At 43.7% G+C, this 17,428-nt stretch overlaps 1 protein-coding gene across 13 annotated transcripts in view; it reads right to left on the bottom strand.

Annotated features, from left to right (window-relative positions):
- Positions 1-4,308: 4,308 nt before the first annotated feature.
- Positions 4,309-17,428, bottom strand: part of frmd4a (FERM domain containing 4A) — a 101,996-nt gene continuing 88,876 nt past the window's right edge. For 6 of the 13 annotated variants that reach the window (XM_046036722.1, XM_046036724.1, XM_046036717.1 and 3 more), the window contains 12 exons: positions 15,274-15,415; positions 15,010-15,151; positions 13,519-13,652; positions 13,295-13,417; positions 11,682-11,913; positions 11,371-11,427; positions 10,983-11,220; positions 10,724-10,882; positions 10,238-10,570; positions 9,536-10,116; positions 8,817-8,919; positions 4,309-7,728 (listed from right to left, as the gene is read on the bottom strand). In XM_046036722.1, coding sequence (XP_045892678.1) covers positions 7,626-7,728; positions 8,817-8,919; positions 9,536-10,116; positions 10,238-10,570; positions 10,724-10,882; positions 10,983-11,220; positions 11,371-11,427; positions 11,682-11,913; positions 13,295-13,417; positions 13,519-13,652; positions 15,010-15,151; positions 15,274-15,415 — 2,347 coding nt within the window. In that variant the 3' untranslated portion in view covers positions 4,309-7,625. Of the gene's footprint in view, positions 7,729-8,279; positions 8,352-8,816; positions 8,920-9,535; positions 10,117-10,237; positions 10,571-10,723; positions 10,883-10,982; positions 11,221-11,370; positions 11,428-11,681; positions 11,914-13,294; positions 13,418-13,518; positions 13,653-15,009; positions 15,152-15,273; positions 15,416-16,370; positions 17,082-17,428 lie in introns of those variants that run through there. The other 7 variants (XM_046036718.1, XM_046036714.1, XM_046036726.1 and 4 more) reach the window with 6 other exon arrangements.

Here is a 17,428-nt window from a genome sequence, read left to right as displayed (position 1 = left end):
CACTGATTGACAATCAATTTCACATGCTGTTGTGCAAATGGAATAGACAACAGGTGGAAATTATAGGCAATTAGCAAGACACCCCCAATAAAGGAGTGCTTCTGCAGGTGGTGACCATAGACCACTTCTCAGTTCCTATGTTTCCTGGCTGATGTTTTGGTCACTTTTGAATGCTGGAGGTGCTTTCACTCTAGTGGTAGCATGAGACGGAGTCTACAACCCACACAAGTGGCTCAGGTAGTGCAGCTCATCCAGGATGGCACATCAATGCGAGCTGTGGCAAGAAGGTTTGCTGTGTCTGTCAGCGTAGTGTCCAGAGCATGGAGGCACTACCAGGAGACAGGCCAGTACATCAGGAGACATGGAGGAGGCCGTAGGAGGGCAACAACCCAGCAGCAGGACCGCTACCTCCGCCTTTGTGCAAGGAGGAGCAGGAGGAGCACTGCCACAGCCCTGCAAAATGACCTCCAGCAGGCCACAAATGTGCATGTGTCTGCTCAAACAGAAACAGACTCCATGAGGGTGGTATGAGGGCCCGACATCCACAGGTGGTTGTTGTGCTTGCAGCCCAACACCGTGTAGGACGTTTGGCATTTGTCAGAGAACACCAAGATTGTCAAATTCGCCACTGGCGCCCTGTGCTCTTCATAGATGAAAGCAGGTTCACACTGAGCACATGTGACAGACGTGACAGAGTCTGGAGACGCCGTGGAGAACCTTCTGCTGCCTGCAACATCCTTCAGCATGACCGGTTTGGCGGTGGGTCAGTAATGGTTCCTCCTAATGCAAGACAATGCTAGACCTCATGTGGCTGGAGTGTGTCAGCAGTTCCTGCAAGAGGAAGGCATTGATGCTATGGACTGGCCCGCCCGTTCCCCAGACCTGAATCCAATTGAGGACATCTGGGACATCATGTCTCGCTCCATCCACCAACGCCAAGTTGCACCACAGACTGTCCAGGAGTTGGCGGATGCTTTAGTCCAGGTCTGGGAGGAGATCCCTCAGGAGACCATCCGCCACCTCATCAGGAGCATGCCCAGGCGTTGTAGGAAGGTCATACAGGCACGTGGAGGCCACACACACTACTGAGCCTCATTTTGACTTGTTTTGAGGACATTACATCAAAGCTGGATCGGCCTCTAGTGTGGTCTTCCACTTTGATTTTGAGTGTGACTCTAAATCCAGACCTCCATGGGTTGATAAATTTGATTTCCATTGATAATTTTTGTGTGATTTTGTTGTCAGCACATTCAACTATGTAAAGAAAGGAGTATTTAATGAGATTATTTCATTCATTCAGATCTAGGATTTGTTATTTTAGTGTTCCCTTTATTTTTTTGAGCTGTGTATATCATGTCAGCTAACTGATGACTCAGTATCACTTCTCCTTTGGGATTCCCAAAAACTCAAAATTAACCTTCCCCAAACGAACTGCAAAGTTGAAAACTACAAAAAATAAGCAGCATATTAAAAAAGTAGGGGTGTATATAAAACACAACACAGCAACAACACTAACAAAATACATGTTTTCACAGTTGTTAAAACTGATTATAGTTTTCCAGTTTTTCCTGCTCTGTTGTCAACACTAGAGGGCGGCATTATCACTGATTTAACATGTTGCACAACCTGCTCAACAAATCGACTCCCCCGTTTAGAGTGAAATAGAGGATGCAGGGTTTTTTTTGTTTTTTTTTTTTTTACTTCAGATGCCAATAAAAGATTAAAATCAGACCAGCGGATGTTTTGTATGGTGACTGAACACCAAAGACTAGGTACTGGTCAGGGCGAGGACATGCATTGAAGAGGAGATGACCACACGCTCAACTGCAATAACTTTATTGCTAAGTTTATGCCAAACTTTAATTTACTTTTAAAGGTTAATTACAAGTGTCAGCTATAGCCATATGCATATTTACATCCCACACGGTAATCCACAACCAGTGACATCATCAAAAAGTTAACAAGGGAGTTCATCACAATCGCTGGAGATGAGAGAAAGTGAAAGAGAATGTGTCATCAGACTACAACAATTCTATCCATATATACTTTTAACTCGAGGAGCCACAGCATAATGACCACAACGTTTGGAGTATGTCCCAAAAATATTAAGTGGGTGAGTGAACAGAAGAAAAATGGAAATAAAATCTATATTTGGCGTGACCACCCTTTCAAAACAGCATTTTTCTTCAGTTCGTTCACTTTCCTTTATGTTCTAGTTCCACACCTGCCTAAAACCTTTGCACAGTACTATATATATATATATATATATACACACACACCAATTTTCTTTCTTTCTTTCACCATTTTTCTTTCTTTTTCTTTATTCCTCATGCAGATTACCATCTAATTGACACCTGTATATTTATTACATAAATATAAAGTAATGAAACAGGCAGCTTTGCTATTTACTGATTTTTTGATTTTGATTACAGCTTTCTCAAACGCTTTTCAAATTAACGTTCAAATTTAATGACTGTACTGTTTATAATCCAAACACTATACAGTAATGCAAGACACTGTACTGTAAAATAAAAATAAAAATACAGCTTACTTTAGTTCAAATAGTAATTGGGCTTTAGCCTAAAACAGTACTGGGCTGTTCACAAATACAATAACGACTGTAGTGCACAAAGGTTACTAAGCCACAGCTTGGTGGTAGGTTCAGTGGATTTCTAAATTTTTAACAAGCCTGAAAATAAACTGTAGGCTATCAATGCCAAACTGGTGGCAGAGTTTGAAAACAAACGCATCTGACGTACATCAAATATTCAGATTTCTTCCTATATGTCATGTATGAGAAGAACCTAAATGAACACTGTTAGCGGACTACTTGATTACTATAAGCAAATTAGTTAAACAACATTTGCATGGTAATGATTCACATAAGCAGTTTCCACTGTATAAGGCTATACTATTGTACTGAACTTCCCTTGAGAAAGAGCAAGTCTGGCCCAAATGTAAGTAATAAAATCAAGGGAGCCTAGTTATCTTCTCTTCAAAATATAAACATTGTCAGGAGCAGGAAGTGCTCTTGTTGTGTGAGAATAACAATATGATCTGTAGATTGTGAATTCACTGTTTTAATCTAATGATAACTGAGTGTAAATAAATGTTCTGTTTTAGTAAGCCTGCATCGATGTCTTCAGATGTCTCAATTCAGAGCAGATATTTATGTCTAACATTCACCTTTACCTTTACCATAACGTCAAACTAAACCTAATTCTAACCTTAACCCAAAAACGTTTTCCCAGCCCTAAAACTGATTTAACGGAAGGTCATAGTGATGTCCTCACTTTCATGGTCTAAAACTCAGTCTGGTCCTCACACAGATAGACGTCCAAGAGTACACAGAGTACAGACACAGTGAAGGTTGTGATGTGTTTTAAATGATGGAGGATTTAATTAAGAATATAAAGCACAGTAATATACCACTCCTATAGCAAGCGTACACACACACACAAATACGCACACAAACAGACTTGTATGAGTGAAAAGAATCACAGAGGAGCTAGTTTCTCACGACATGTCTGGCTAACAGCTTCCAGCTGTTGCCTGGTTGGGAGAGCTGCTATGGGAACACAAAGAGTAACATGGGATTTATTAGTAAATGGGAACAGAAGGAGAATAAAAGAAAGCAGGATGACGAGAAAGTGACAACTGATTCCTCTGGTAGAAACCACTTTTCTATGTGGTACACTATCACAACTACTGTTTGCGTGTTTGTTGTCTTTATTACCGGTGTTTCACGATGTGAGTTTACATGTTCTGTTGCACAAATAATCCATTTGTTCAGATGTCTGCATCGCCTGCCAGTACACTTGAACGGTTCCATGTTGCATTTACACAAAGAAAGAGTTTTCATTGTGATCTGAGTTAGTAGCCAACCACACGTCATAGTGGCATGCAAATCTAAAACGGGAAAATGTCTGCCTAGATCCATCTGTGCAGCTGTTTAATCTCGTGCTCTGCTGCTGGCTGATGAGTAATATCTTTTATCTTTGGAGTATATCTTCCTTTTGACTCTGCAGGAAATCCTCCTTCTCTTGGGAGGGCCAGAGTGTGAGAGGGAAGTGACTGAGGCCCGGATGTGATGACAAGAGAGTGACTGTGTCCCGAGGAATAGAAGTGGTGACTACATGTGAAGATTTCCTTTGATACCTCTGACTGATACTCTGACCTTTCAACAGGAAGGACTGGAAGGATTTGATCTGAGCTCCTGGGAGTGAGTGAATGGCTAAGTAACTTGTATTTTGTATAACATGATTTTGAATAAAAAAAAAAATGGAAAAAAGAACACAGACAAAGGCATAATCTTGAGAACATTCATCAATAATTTATTTTTCTTACTCTCAAGAACCACCACGCCTTCTCATCTTGAAAATTCATCATCAATTTTCCAACAACACAGTTTTGAAAAATGTAAAGTTACTATACAAATTTTTAATAGAAAAAAAGAATAAATTAACTGTGGAATTTAGTTTTTTTTTTTCAATTCCACATTTTGTTTTCTACAACACCTTTAATGTATTGTTACAGTTGAACAGAACTGATAAAATCAAGTTACATGCTCTATTGTCTGGTAGGGGAAGTGTTCTACTATTAAACTGTTTGTTAAAATAAGCTTTATTTTGCACACCTGGTATTGAATCTATCGATAACAATGAAGATGTCTAGATCCTACGTGACAAAGCAGTAACTGGTCATTTTTGTAGCACCTGAAAGGGTTGTTACAATGTCAGAACTAAAACAAAAAAACAATACTGGTTCATATAAAATGGAACATTGTTAAAATAATGAATGTGAATGTTAAAAACCCCACAAAACCTTACAGTGCCCCTCCGTACATAACAGGAAAAGACTGATAAAAGAGTTAGTTAATTTCTCTTGAAGTATTACAAAAACCTCACACATTTCTATGGAGCACAGAAAATATGGTGTTTGGAGCTACAGGGGGGAGGGATGTCACACTTCACATCGGGCTCAGAGGTCAGAGATTACCACAAGGTCAAAATGGGCCTTTCTGGGGGGGAAGAAACACTATGGAGCGAGACGTGCTAATGTTAGTACAGAAGTCGGATGTTGAACGTCTTGTCGTTCTTTCTTTATTTGTCAGTGAATCTGAAGAGCATGCATGGGGTTGTGTCTTTAGCACACAAATGGTGGGCAGAGTCTTTGAGTGAGCAAAGCAAGGTCAAAGGTGTTCTCTAATAGGTGACTTGAGTATTCTGGAGTAATTCATTCCTATGAGAAGGTAACCATGGAGTGCTGGTTTCAATTCTGGGGAAATTTGACCAGGCATGGGTGGACAACTCTTGGAGAACCAACCATGCAGGGAGTGGGCTAAACCCTCTTATTTAAATAGTCTAGCAAGTGGCAGATTACAACAACTGATGTCAGTGCATAAAGGAAACAGAACACTACGAGGGACAGGTTAAGATATGTTTCATACAGTATGTTACACCATTTACCAGGACGTAATGGTGCTATAAGACTGAAAAAAACCCACTTCTCTCCATCACTGAGATGTTGAATATGTTTTAAGATTAATTCAGATTTTTTTTGACAATGAAATAATAATTGTCAACATAAACTCCGGGTAGGGAAAGATGAGGGAGACAGATTCATGGACAGCTAAAACATGCAGAGTTCTACTTCTTTCGTACAAAACCAGGTGTGCTTTTCTAACCCTGTTCTGAATATCTGATTGTTGATTGATTTGTGTTTTGAAAGAACGGTTTGTTTCAGCCCAGGCTATGGCTTCTCTTCTGCCCTGACAGTGGGGTATTTATTACTGTCAACCTGAACTCCATGTCCATCTACTAATTAAAAGAGCACTATCGTGTCTAACTTCTCTAGTTTCCTCTTATGCACTTTGATACAACTCATTATTAAAACACTGAGAGTGGAAATTGAGAACACACCAATTGTAGGTTCAGCCCTCGGACACTGTTAATGTTGTGCTTTTCAAAGTACGTATGAATAACTGGCTTGCTGCTGTTTCATACAGTGGCTATATACTGTGGGGATTTACTGTTGGAATGTGAAGGGGTTTGTAACTTGAAGGAGTGGTCGTTTCAGGGCTGAATTACAGAAACTATAATAAAGCACCGACATGTTTGGCACTGATAAACTCGCGTGCCCGTAATATGTGTTCAGTCAGGATGCTCCTGCCAATGCCGAAAAGAGATGGACAGAAAGATGAGAGAAAACACAGTGCTACAAAAGGGACTGACATATACTCAGCATGATTAGACCCAGTAGAGAGCCAAGACCAAAAGGAGAAAAAAAGACATTTCATGATGAAAAACAAAGATGATTCACTTGTCTCTGAACAGCCTCAATATCAAACACAAGTAACGTAGACAGCCAATCATATTTTACTTCCAGCGGTGAAAATGGAAAAGTCTTGTTTCTATTTCAAAATGACAGCAAGAATCAAATGTTGCAGTACTTGTGACTTGATGTGGCCATGTTAACCCCCAGCTTCAAACGCACTGGCTTAGTAGTGATCACAATGCACCATGTGGTCAAACAAACTGTTGTGGACAGAGAACTCATGTCAAGACCAAAGACATTAAATAAACATGAATGATGAAGTCACTGAAATAAGCATAGATTAATGCCAAACCCAATAACCACAATTCCAAATTTTCCCCATGATGCACTAATAATCCCTTACTCCAAAGCATCACAAGGCAGAAAACACGGCAAAATGCCTACTTCAATTCACTGTGGATTCAAGCCAGTTCATATACTTGTACAATGTTTGTTATTGCTATAGTCCTCATCAAAATCCCAGATAAGAGTCCCATAAACCATCCTGATTTCGTCATTGTGAATTCACTCTCATACAATTGACCGACTTGCTTTTCTGCAGGGGGCACCAGCGCAGGGACCCTGGTGTGACCAGTCATTCCAGTAGTTGTCTTTGGTTGTGGGTTAAACTGAGAGGAGCTGAGTTTGCCATCTAAATGTTTGTTAATCCAGATTTTCCGGGAAATGTCTGTTTCATCTTCTCTCTTTATAAATACGCAGGGAGGAATAAACAAACAAGACAAACGACGTTAATGGCAATAATAAAATCCAACACAGTTCATTTGGGCCTGGAAATGGGTTTTAAACTGGTGGCTCAAATCCAGCAGGTATCCTCTGATTGGGTGGCAGTGCACTGGAGTTATTAATATGTGACAGATCCTGGAAATGCCGATGTTGGTTCTGATGAGTTTGAGCTGTATGTTTGATATTTTTGTGTGCTCTCTCTTCCAGTCGCTCCTTCCCCCCATTGCTTGTGTGCTGAGGGTGAGTAAAGAACAGGCTCTGATGTGCTGTAGGGCAACAGTTCAACAGCTGAGGTAGCACTTCTCAGTCTGTCCTGTGAAATCAGCCCTTATCAGAGCCCACTGAGTGAGTTCCTGTCCAGCTGAGCTGTGATAGAGGGGCATAATAATGAAGTGGTGGTGAGATGGATGAAGGGCAGGATTTAGGTAGGAGGGAGGCTCGTGTCCAGTCCGCCATTCCGGCCAGGGCAGGGTTTTTTGTAGGGCCATTAGGATGAGGTTGTTGGTTGTCGATGGGTAGTAGTGAGGGACAGTAGGAGAGACTTTTCTGGGCCCTATCGGAAGGTCTCAGACCAGGGTCCCAGGTTTGGCCTTGTCGTGTCCGTACCACTGCACATCTGCCAACTCTGAACACAAGGGGCTGGTGAGAAAACAGCTGTCACTGAAAGACCTGCAGAGGACGACACAGACCGAGATAAGACTGACTTCAGAGGAAAGCGTTGCATTTCAAAAGGTAAATTAACATTCCAGATACTATCATCTAAAAGGTTTCAAGTGTTTATCTGCTCCTGACATTGTTTGTTAAAGAATGTTCTCTGTTACGGCACATACAGCAGATGGTTAAGTATTTCTATTAGTAAATCCCGTAAGTGTTGGTGTCAGACCACAGAGCAGAGCACATGCGGAGATCAGACACAGATACAGCCAGAGAAAGAGTAAATGACAAAGATACCGCCACCATCAAAGAGCAAAGAAACTCTGCACATTCCCCATTGTCAGCCCCCCACAGTTGATGATGTAAGCGACTAGCAAATGTCGCATGAGTGCGTAATACTTCATGGATTTCTATGAATAAATGTCTGATTGTGAGTGACTCTGGCACTGCTGTCACATTATATTTTTGCTTCAAGGTTATTTTGCTCTCTGTTATGCTGCTGCTGTGTTTTCCCAACAGTACACTGTAGGTTCAGACCACTGGGAGGCCGAGACCACAGACGGTACCTCTATGCGTCAGAGCTGGGCTGAGGGGGAGACTGACAGACGTCCTCAGTAGGAGAGCTGTCTGCTGTGCCTCTAAACCAGGAGAGAGGACAGACACACAAGGAAATGTAGGGTTAGTACAGATGGAAAGAGGGGCAAGAAAGAAATGACAAATATTAGGTAATAAGAGAATTTTGAATGAGGAAAAGGCAATCAGAGGGCGTGAGAAATGACGAGAGAAAAGGTTGAAAAAAAAGAGTGAAGAAACGTGGAACACAGATGCAGTGAGGGAAACAGAAACAGCAGAATGAAAAGTCGAGAGGAGTAACACCATTTGATTATGAGTATGGAAAAGGTCTGAAAATCACATAAAAAGTCATTCTTTAGGATTAGTTCAACAATAAAAAACAAAATCAGCTGACACAGATACAACAGACAGTCAAAGCGTGTCCGGATGTTAGAGTGAGGTCTGAATAAAGACTGAGAGAAAGAAGCTAAGTAGTTTGTACTAAGTACAACGTCTTGTCACCCCGGTCTGCAGCTGAGTGTGTGTCTTACCCGGTCTGCCAGTTGAGGATGTGCTGTGGGCTACAGGGGGGTGTGGGTGTGGCTGCGTGTTCACTGGAGGGCGTCATACTCCTCTGGCTGTGAGGGGATGCAGCTATGGGGAGAACTGACCTGTTAGTCATGCTAAATGAGATACAACACATGCAGCATGAGATTCAGAAAGACACATAATAGAGGCTCCAGTGATGTGAGGGGCAGAGGAATTTCAATTATGTTTCACATACGGGGTTAGGGGGTGTGTGGCCTCAGTAACACAAAGACCTCAGACCCTGCCTCAGGGGTCATGTCACACAAAAGGCACACCACGTCAGACAAACCAGGCCTTCTTGGTGTAGTAGGCAGCGCGTCAGTCTCATAATCTAAAGATCGTGAGTTCAAGCCTCACATGGGGCAGTGTAGGTTTTTTTTTGCCCTCACACAAAGAATTTACTAAGAATAAAATTTACTAATCTAAGAAGCCTTATGTTTAATGAACAAAATAAATCAGCGTGTGTTATAATCTCTAAAGACACACAGGTGACAACACTAAACATGCCTCGTTGGCGCAGTAGTGTGAGTAGTGTTTTCTAAACTGCACATTTATAGACAGAAACTCAGAATAAACAACATGTTTGTACACAGGACCTTTCTAAGGCTTTTACTTAAAACACATGATCATGTTCTTTACCTATATGAGAAGGCCTTAATGTGAACTAAAGAAGAAAACCCACCTGGAGAACCCTTGACGAGTGTCCCTACTCTGCTCCCTCGACCATGTCCCAGAGTCCCTTGCTGTGACCCCGTCTCGGAGGAGGTAGAACCTGAATGTGAGTGACTCCTCTCCTTCAGGCTCCCTGAGGACCTCTGGTACCAGCACCGCAGCTCTTCAGACACTGCTGCCCTCCCCCCTCCACCACCACCACCCTCTCGCCCCAACGATGGAGTCCGTACGATCTGAGAGCGTGACGGCGTGAGTCGGCCGCTCCCCTCTCCTCCCTCCTCTCCCCCCCAGGCCTCCTTGTACAGTCCCCCGGCCGTGTAGGAGCTAGAGGTCTTGAACTGGGCCTTCACGCTGTAGTGGCCCTCCTGATCGCTCTCCAGGCTGCGAACCACCACAGGGTTGGGGCTGCCCTCTACGTATAGTGGGTACTCCTTGATGCGATACTGGGAGGAGGGCTGGCTCTGGCTGTGAAGGTAAACTCCATGGTGTCCCCCTCCCATCACACCTCCACCTGAGCCACCACCAGAGCTGTTCTTAGCTGCCAGGTTTGGCATGGAGCCAGAGTTAGAGGAGCCCAGGTGGCCTGCAGACCTGGAGAGAGAACAAAAGACAACACATACAATAATCTTGCTACAGAACTGTATATACAATAGATGTAGCCGAAAAAGCAACTGTGTAAAGAAAGCTTCTTTCCCTGCATCTCCACCCTTACCTGTGCCGTTGCCTCTGCCTCTGCCTGGCTTTGGAGGGGGAGTCCTCTCCCAGAGTAGAGTAGTTGGGGTTGCTGCCAGGGGGTCCACCAGAGGGGTAGTAATGCTCTGAGCTGCTTTGGCTGGTGCAGGATGAGCAGTCGTCCAGTGGGTCAGAGCCATTGGAGCTGCGTCCTGGGCCCAGGAAGAAGTCAGGACTGCCCAGTGTGCCCAGGGTATGCGGGTGAGTGTCGGGGTCGGACGCCAACAGTTTGCCCTGGGACTCGAGGCTTGAGCTGCGGTTCCTAAAGTGCTGAGCGAGACTGTGCAGACGTGTGGGACTGATGTCCACTGACCTGTAAGATGCAGAATCACAGAGGAATATGAGAGCTGAGTTGGAGTTTTAAAAAATTGTGGAGATGGGAGTCTTTTAATTACTAGGCATTTTTATAGTTGTATATAATCTGTTATATATGTGTATATATATATATATAGGTCTAAAAACTGACCTAGTGGAATGTACGTAGTGTGGGGTCCTGGTTCTCAGGTCCGGGGTCGACGGCATGCTGGACTGAGAATTCCAGTGAGGGAGGTTCCTAATGGGGCTGCTCTGTAAAGAGTTGCTACCGCCTGCTTCTGCACTGCCAGAGCTTGGGAAACGCCTGTGACTTGACAAAGAGTCATGGAAAATATAATATAATACATTTTATTACATAATAATATGCAGTAGCTCTATTTAAGGGTTAGTTAAGACAAACTCCCTCATACCTGGAGTGAGAGGAGCGTTTCTTGACTTTTTCATAGGGCTCATCCAGTGACGATTCACTCCACATCTTGGGTTTGATGGGTGACTTATCGTAGTCGGATCGCGTGTAGTGCAAGTGTCGCAGGCCGTCCAGGGACTGTGGTGGAGGGGGTCGACTATGAGATGGTGGTCGAGGAGGGAGGCCCTTGTGAGGCGATGCTACTGGAGAGAAGGTGGGGGTACCTGTAACTTGAGGGTCATCTGAAATAAGAATGAAGTTCAAGACTTAAGTTAGAGCAATTAAGATTGGATAACATTTAATAAAAACATCATGAGCCACAAAAGCACACATATTAGTGAGTTGAATGTTGCAATGTTGTTGTTGGAGTAATGTGAAGAATAGAGACTCACCATCATCCAAGACCAGTGCGTCAGACAATGAACTGTCTTCAGAACCAATATTGGCCTCTATAAGACAGAGAAACAAAGATATTGTGGATCGTACAATTACAAAATCTAAAGGTGTATCTAAATGTTTTTACAAATCTTTGATGTATCCAAAAAGCAACAATGTTGGAAATATCCAATGTGTATACTTTTATCACTCCAAATACTGCATGTGCACTGCATACTACTGTGTGTGGTGGCAACTACAGCAAACAGAAATAAAGAGATATGAAAACAATCTGACTGTCTTATAGTGAATAGGAGTACATTGGTACCTTCTATGATAAGCGACGCTCGCTGTGTAGGCTTCTTGCCGGAGCGGACCCGGTGCTCATTGATTGAGTTTTCAATTTCCTGGAGCTTCTTCAGTGCGTTCAGATAAGACGTCTTCCTCTGTTTCTTCAGCTTCTTGCTGCTCACGTGAGGATCGCTGGCAAGACGCCTGGCTGCCTCTGTAATCTGGGACTGAATGGCAAACTCCCGCTCCAAACGCTCCAGTTCCTCTTCCTGGGATAAGCACACACACACACACACACACACACACACACACACACACACACACACACACACACATAAGTGCAAACTCTGAGTAACACAAGCACAAAGACACTGGATTTGTTCACAGTTTTAGGAACAGATATATACGCACAATCCAAAACCAACAAGGCTTAGTTTGCAGACAAGTATTCAGACTGTAACTCTCCCATATAACGTATTTGGATAGACACACACACAAAGCCTTGCCAGAGAAAACACACTGCGGAAATCATTTATCTGTGCTACAGCCCTGCATTTTCTCACCACTGGGTATTCTCTATTGAGACACTCTGCCCCCCGAATAATAACACCTCTCCATCAATCCATCCTCCCCTCCTCCTGAGATTTGTGGAGCAGAGACCATTAGTGGACCAAGTAAAACACGCTCTGTCAACTCAAATGTATTGCATATATGTTTACTGCACTGCAAAATGTGTATCAAGATGTTGAATATTATAGTATAGTAGAAAATTGTGAACGTAATTATAGACAAGGAAATGTATTCATTGGCAATCCTGTGAAACCCACTGTGTCCAGCATGCACTCCTATATGTGAGGACACACACATGATTTCACTTGCCTCCAGAGAGACAGAGTGATGATGCATTCACTTGGGTCCACATCCTTCTGGACTACCTCAGTTCTGAGGAATCCCTTTCCACAACAACCCCTTCACTCTACTGCCAGAGCGGCTTCTGTTTCTGCGTGTATATGAGTTTAAGGTGTTCAGTCTAAATTAAGAAACGTCTTTCTGCTTGCAAGGCAGCTTTGCAAGATTGTGTCCCTGGATTCTTTTCAAAGCATACAACCTCAGCGACACACACACACACCCACACACACATGTCTGTACACATACAGGCGCGTGCACAATCCTACTATCACCACTTCCTGTGGTGAGAATGCTGCCAGACTATTTTTAGAAGTTCTGCTGCTCTGGAAAATCTACCCGTGGCACAAAAAAGACATGCAGTGAAACTACTTTTACAAGGTCCAAGACGTCTTAGACTGCGGCTTTTCACTGTTCTGTTTCCAAATTATTAGTGATCTCTTATGTCCATCATCATCCCAACCATTATAGGAGTTTAAAGCATTTGGTTAATCCTGAACAACTGTGTAACTATACTCCAAAACACCAGTTTTCATCTCTAATTCTGATCCTCTGTTCATAAACGGATCATTAACATTACAATAACGTCATCACAGTGCCTGACATAGGTACTTGTGGTATTATGTATTTGTTTCAAACACTGACACCACTAGATGACCTCCTGTTTTTATTTATTTATTTTGACCTGGAGATTTGAGAGTGTGATAAAGTGCCACTGAGTAGAACAGGCAGTTGAAGCTTCACCTCTCCCTTAGGAAGAATTTTCTGCTCGTCCAGTTTGAAGGCAGTACCGATCTTCCGTCTCACTATGGGTGGCTCCTCTCCTGGATCCAGTGGATATTCCTTGGGAAGTTTTCCTGTCAGCTCCTAGGAAACAAAAAGGGGACATAAATTAAGTTGGAAAAGAAGCACTAGTAAGCATTATGGTATTCCAAATATTTGCTAAATCTCTCTGTGTTTTCTCATACCGCCTCTCTGATGCAGATGTTCTTGAGTTCCTCAAGTCTCTGTTTTAGCGTTTCCTCCAGTGCATCCTGCCTGGCCCTCAGTGCTGCCAGCATGTCCTTTTTAGCTGTCTGGGAGCTGTCCGATTCCTGAGAACCTGCAGGGTACAGACAACATGTTACATGAGGGCAGGAGTCTGCAGCATATGTGTTTGTGTTTGGAGTTGTGGGGACTTCTTTCGAGGCAGATTGTGGAGCGGAGCTAGAAATCGTGTGTGCACCTGCCAGCCACGCAGGATGTTTACATGGAAGTGAATGGAACATTTCGATAAGAAAACTGAGTTTTTGTTTGTGTGAGTGTGAGCGTTTCAAGGAAGGGGCAGTTTAGAACAAAGTCTGTGACGCACGATCTCTAAGGCCCTGAGATTGTGCCAGCCTTGTTTGCAACATGCCTTATAAGAAAACATCCAACACACAATCTGTTTCTGTCTGTTGCTCTCTCAGTGACTCTATGCGGTTCACTGTGAAACATAGCAACAACTAACCACTTCTCAAACAGTTGTGGCTGAAAGAAACATTAAATCTCTCTATTGTTACAAGATATACTATATATAACTACACAAACCCTCACAGTGACCATCCAACTGTTGTTCCAGCTAAAATACAAAATATACTTTGGTGTGTTAAGTGATGCTGAACAGCCATATTCCCGAAGTGCCTCGTTTGCAGCCACCAGGGTTTCAAATTGATCATACAAACTCTATGATCTAGATGTGGCTATTCAGCCACAGTGAGACTGAGACATGTTGGCTGTGGCGGGAGGGGAGGTGCATGAATGTGACATGTTTATGTTGCTGGGCAGAGACGGCCTCCAGTCAGCAGTGGATCATGAAATCAACACACTGACATCAATAAGACAAGTGACGGGACGCAGACAGCTATGGCAGAGACACCCTGTATGATATGAAGAGTACAGAAAAGGGAGATTAGGAAACCAGCAATTGATTGTTGAGGAGCTAAAGGGAAGGGATTAGGGAGGGAGTTACATATATCTATACTGAGAAAAGAGGTCAAGGAAAAAAACTGATCCGATCCAGAAGAAGATCTATGGAGAGATCAGACTGAGTGTGCACAAATCATCCTGTCACACTCATTACTTGTTCTTGTTCAAATAAGCATTGTGGAAAAGTTGTACACTGACCCGCTGCCCTTTTCATTCCCTCGCCCACTATATTTAGAGAGGGCAGGGGCCTCTGGAGGATGAGTCTGTGTGACACGGAGGGTGGGAATGGTGTTCTGTATATACAGAACGACAATGGGTGGGGTGTGTGTACAGTGTGTGTGTGTGTGTGTGTGTGTGTGTGAACATTCAGCAAAGAATCAATGGCCTCTTTCCAGAAGCAGCTGTTTCTGTCTCTCCAGTTGTCAATGAGACTCCCCTCGCTGCCACACATGCAAACACAAAATGCCCACGCTCACAAACACACACACACACACACACACACACATACTGACCTGAGGAGAGCAGACTGCCACTGCTGCCACTTATAATTTTGCCCTTGCTGCCCATGTTGGCCAGTTTGGAGGTCTTCAGAGTTCCTGTTTCCGTGAGATCTATAGCAATCTCACTCAAACTCCGCGCTGCATGGATCTTAGACTGGACAGAAAAGATCGGAGAGGGTTTGTCAAAATACATTATTAAGCTGTTAACCCTTATTGACCAGGCTTACTGAGTTTGCTGTCTGTGGTGTGAGTGCGTATCTGGAGGGCCTGACTGACCTTGCTCTGTTTGCGGTCCAGGTAGAACTGGTGTTGGCTGATGGCCATGGCCCAGATGGACTTGATGAGGGCAGGACAGGCGTACCACGTATGCACAGCGATGCCACTGTGACCAAATGTCCTTCTCGTCACCGACGCCCTACAGTAGGAGCGGACACAAGGCCTCCTTATATACACTGAATATATATTGGCTACATATTTACATTAACAGTGAACACATCCCCACCATGACTAACGCAATTGCTACTGCTGCTGTTAAGGAGAAAAATATTCCTGATAGAGATATTCTTTTGCAAAGCCACACACGTCGTTCCTCATTGTTTACTCATCCTTATTTAAACACACATCTGTAGCTGAGCAACAGCCCAGCTCACCCTAATGACAGCTTCCTTTAAAGAAAACACCACTGCTCTTTCTTTCACCCTGTCTGTCTCTTTTTCTCCCATTCCCTCCCTCCCCGCGTCTGTAGAATAACACTCCACATATATAGCCATGTTAAATGTTAAATAAACACAAGAGAGGTCACTTCCTCCGCAAAACAGCTATCAGTCATCTATCCTTCTGTGGCCAACTAACAAGGCTTTGCCCTGTGTGTATATGTGTGTGTGTGTGTGTGTGTGTGTGTGTGTGTGTGTGTGTGTGTGTGTGTGTGAAAGAGCACATGTGTTTATGCATCATGAAACTACACAAGTGTGTTACTAATCAGCCTATTAATCTGTGTCGGGCTCCACCGGGACATCCCCAATATTTTGCTCAATTGCCAAGACAAATGCTGCAACCATTACTGAATTAGATTTCAATCTCTCCCTTCCTGTACTGCAGTGTATGTAGTTTGTATCTTAACACATTCACATATGGCACAGTGGTAATTTACATTGCTGGAAGGTGTCCACAACTGAGGGAAATTTCTATCACTTTTCATATACTAGCTGGAGAAAGTTCATCATTCAATCTCTAAAGTACAACTGGTATGAGATAATGACCATCCAATCAATGAAGAGCTGAGTCTATAATGTAACAAACCCCCACAGATAAATTGTTTCAACAAGAGCACAGTAGCAAGTTCACACGGCCTTATATTTGTGATATAAATTTACCTCCTGGGGTCATGAACTTCCACTGAAAACTTCTTTTCTCTGAAGTAGAGGTTCTCCAACTGACGCCATTGGAACACCTGAAGTTCAGGAGAAACACACACTCTCTTCAGCGCTGCTCACACAAAAAGCATGTTTCACATTCAATCCACACAGCCTTCAGCCAAATCCTCTGTTCTCTTTTCTGTATGTTCCAATTTGTTTTGAGAGAAAATGCAATGCATAATACGGAGGAGGAGAAAAAAAAATAAAAAGAAGCTGACAAAGAGGAGGAGTTAGGAACAGTGAAGGAGGTGGAGGAGGGAGAACCTAGTCTGGGGCTCTCTGATCAGGTCCAGACCAGGCGGTCCTGTCCACAGCGGATCCCTTCGCTGGATGACCTCACTCTGGAGAAAGACAGCGTGGTGTGAGAGGGAGGGGGCTTTCTTTCCTCTGCTCGGCTTTTCTTTTTTCCCCCCTCTTTTCCGTGCCCTTTACGAACCATCAGCTCCTCTTTAAATGCAGCCAAAGCCAGCTGGGCGAGAAAGTTAAACCCAAGACGTACTCCACAGCATGTGTGTATCTTAAATCCTCCCAGACGCAAGGGGAACAGAAAGTTATGAGTTGGCGGGTGTTCACCATCTGCAGGCATGTGTGTATTGCTTGAGAGAAAGTGTGTGTAATGTTAAGTTTCCTCCTCTCCTGTAGATTTGCTAGGAGCATTGAGGAGGGAGGGGGCGTTTATACCTCCCCTCCTCCTGACCCCTCCTCCCTCCCTCAGGGACTGTGCTTCCTGCTCTGGGCTCTGTGGTTGGGAGGTGTGTGTGCGTGCACGAGTGTGTGTGTGGTTGTGTGTGTAACGAGGGGTCAGGGGAGGAGTGATGAAGGGGGAAAGAGGCTTTCTGTGGCCCCAGCAATTGAAGTGCCTTTGCTTTGTTTAGTCAGACCTCTGTATGCGTGCCCACACACACTCACACTCACACACAAAGTCTGAGTCTGTTTCTTGTTAGAGAAAGAGTAGAGTGTGGGCATCTATCAGCTGGAGTAGACATGAGAACACACACACACACACACACACACAA

The sequence above is a fragment of the Micropterus dolomieu genome, linkage group LG22 (assembly GCF_021292245.1).
Source record: "Micropterus dolomieu isolate WLL.071019.BEF.003 ecotype Adirondacks linkage group LG22, ASM2129224v1, whole genome shotgun sequence".
NCBI classification, from domain to species: domain Eukaryota; kingdom Metazoa; phylum Chordata; class Actinopteri; order Centrarchiformes; family Centrarchidae; genus Micropterus; species Micropterus dolomieu.
Note: the sequence above shows the minus strand (reverse complement) of the source record. Positions and strands in the feature narration are given on the sequence as shown.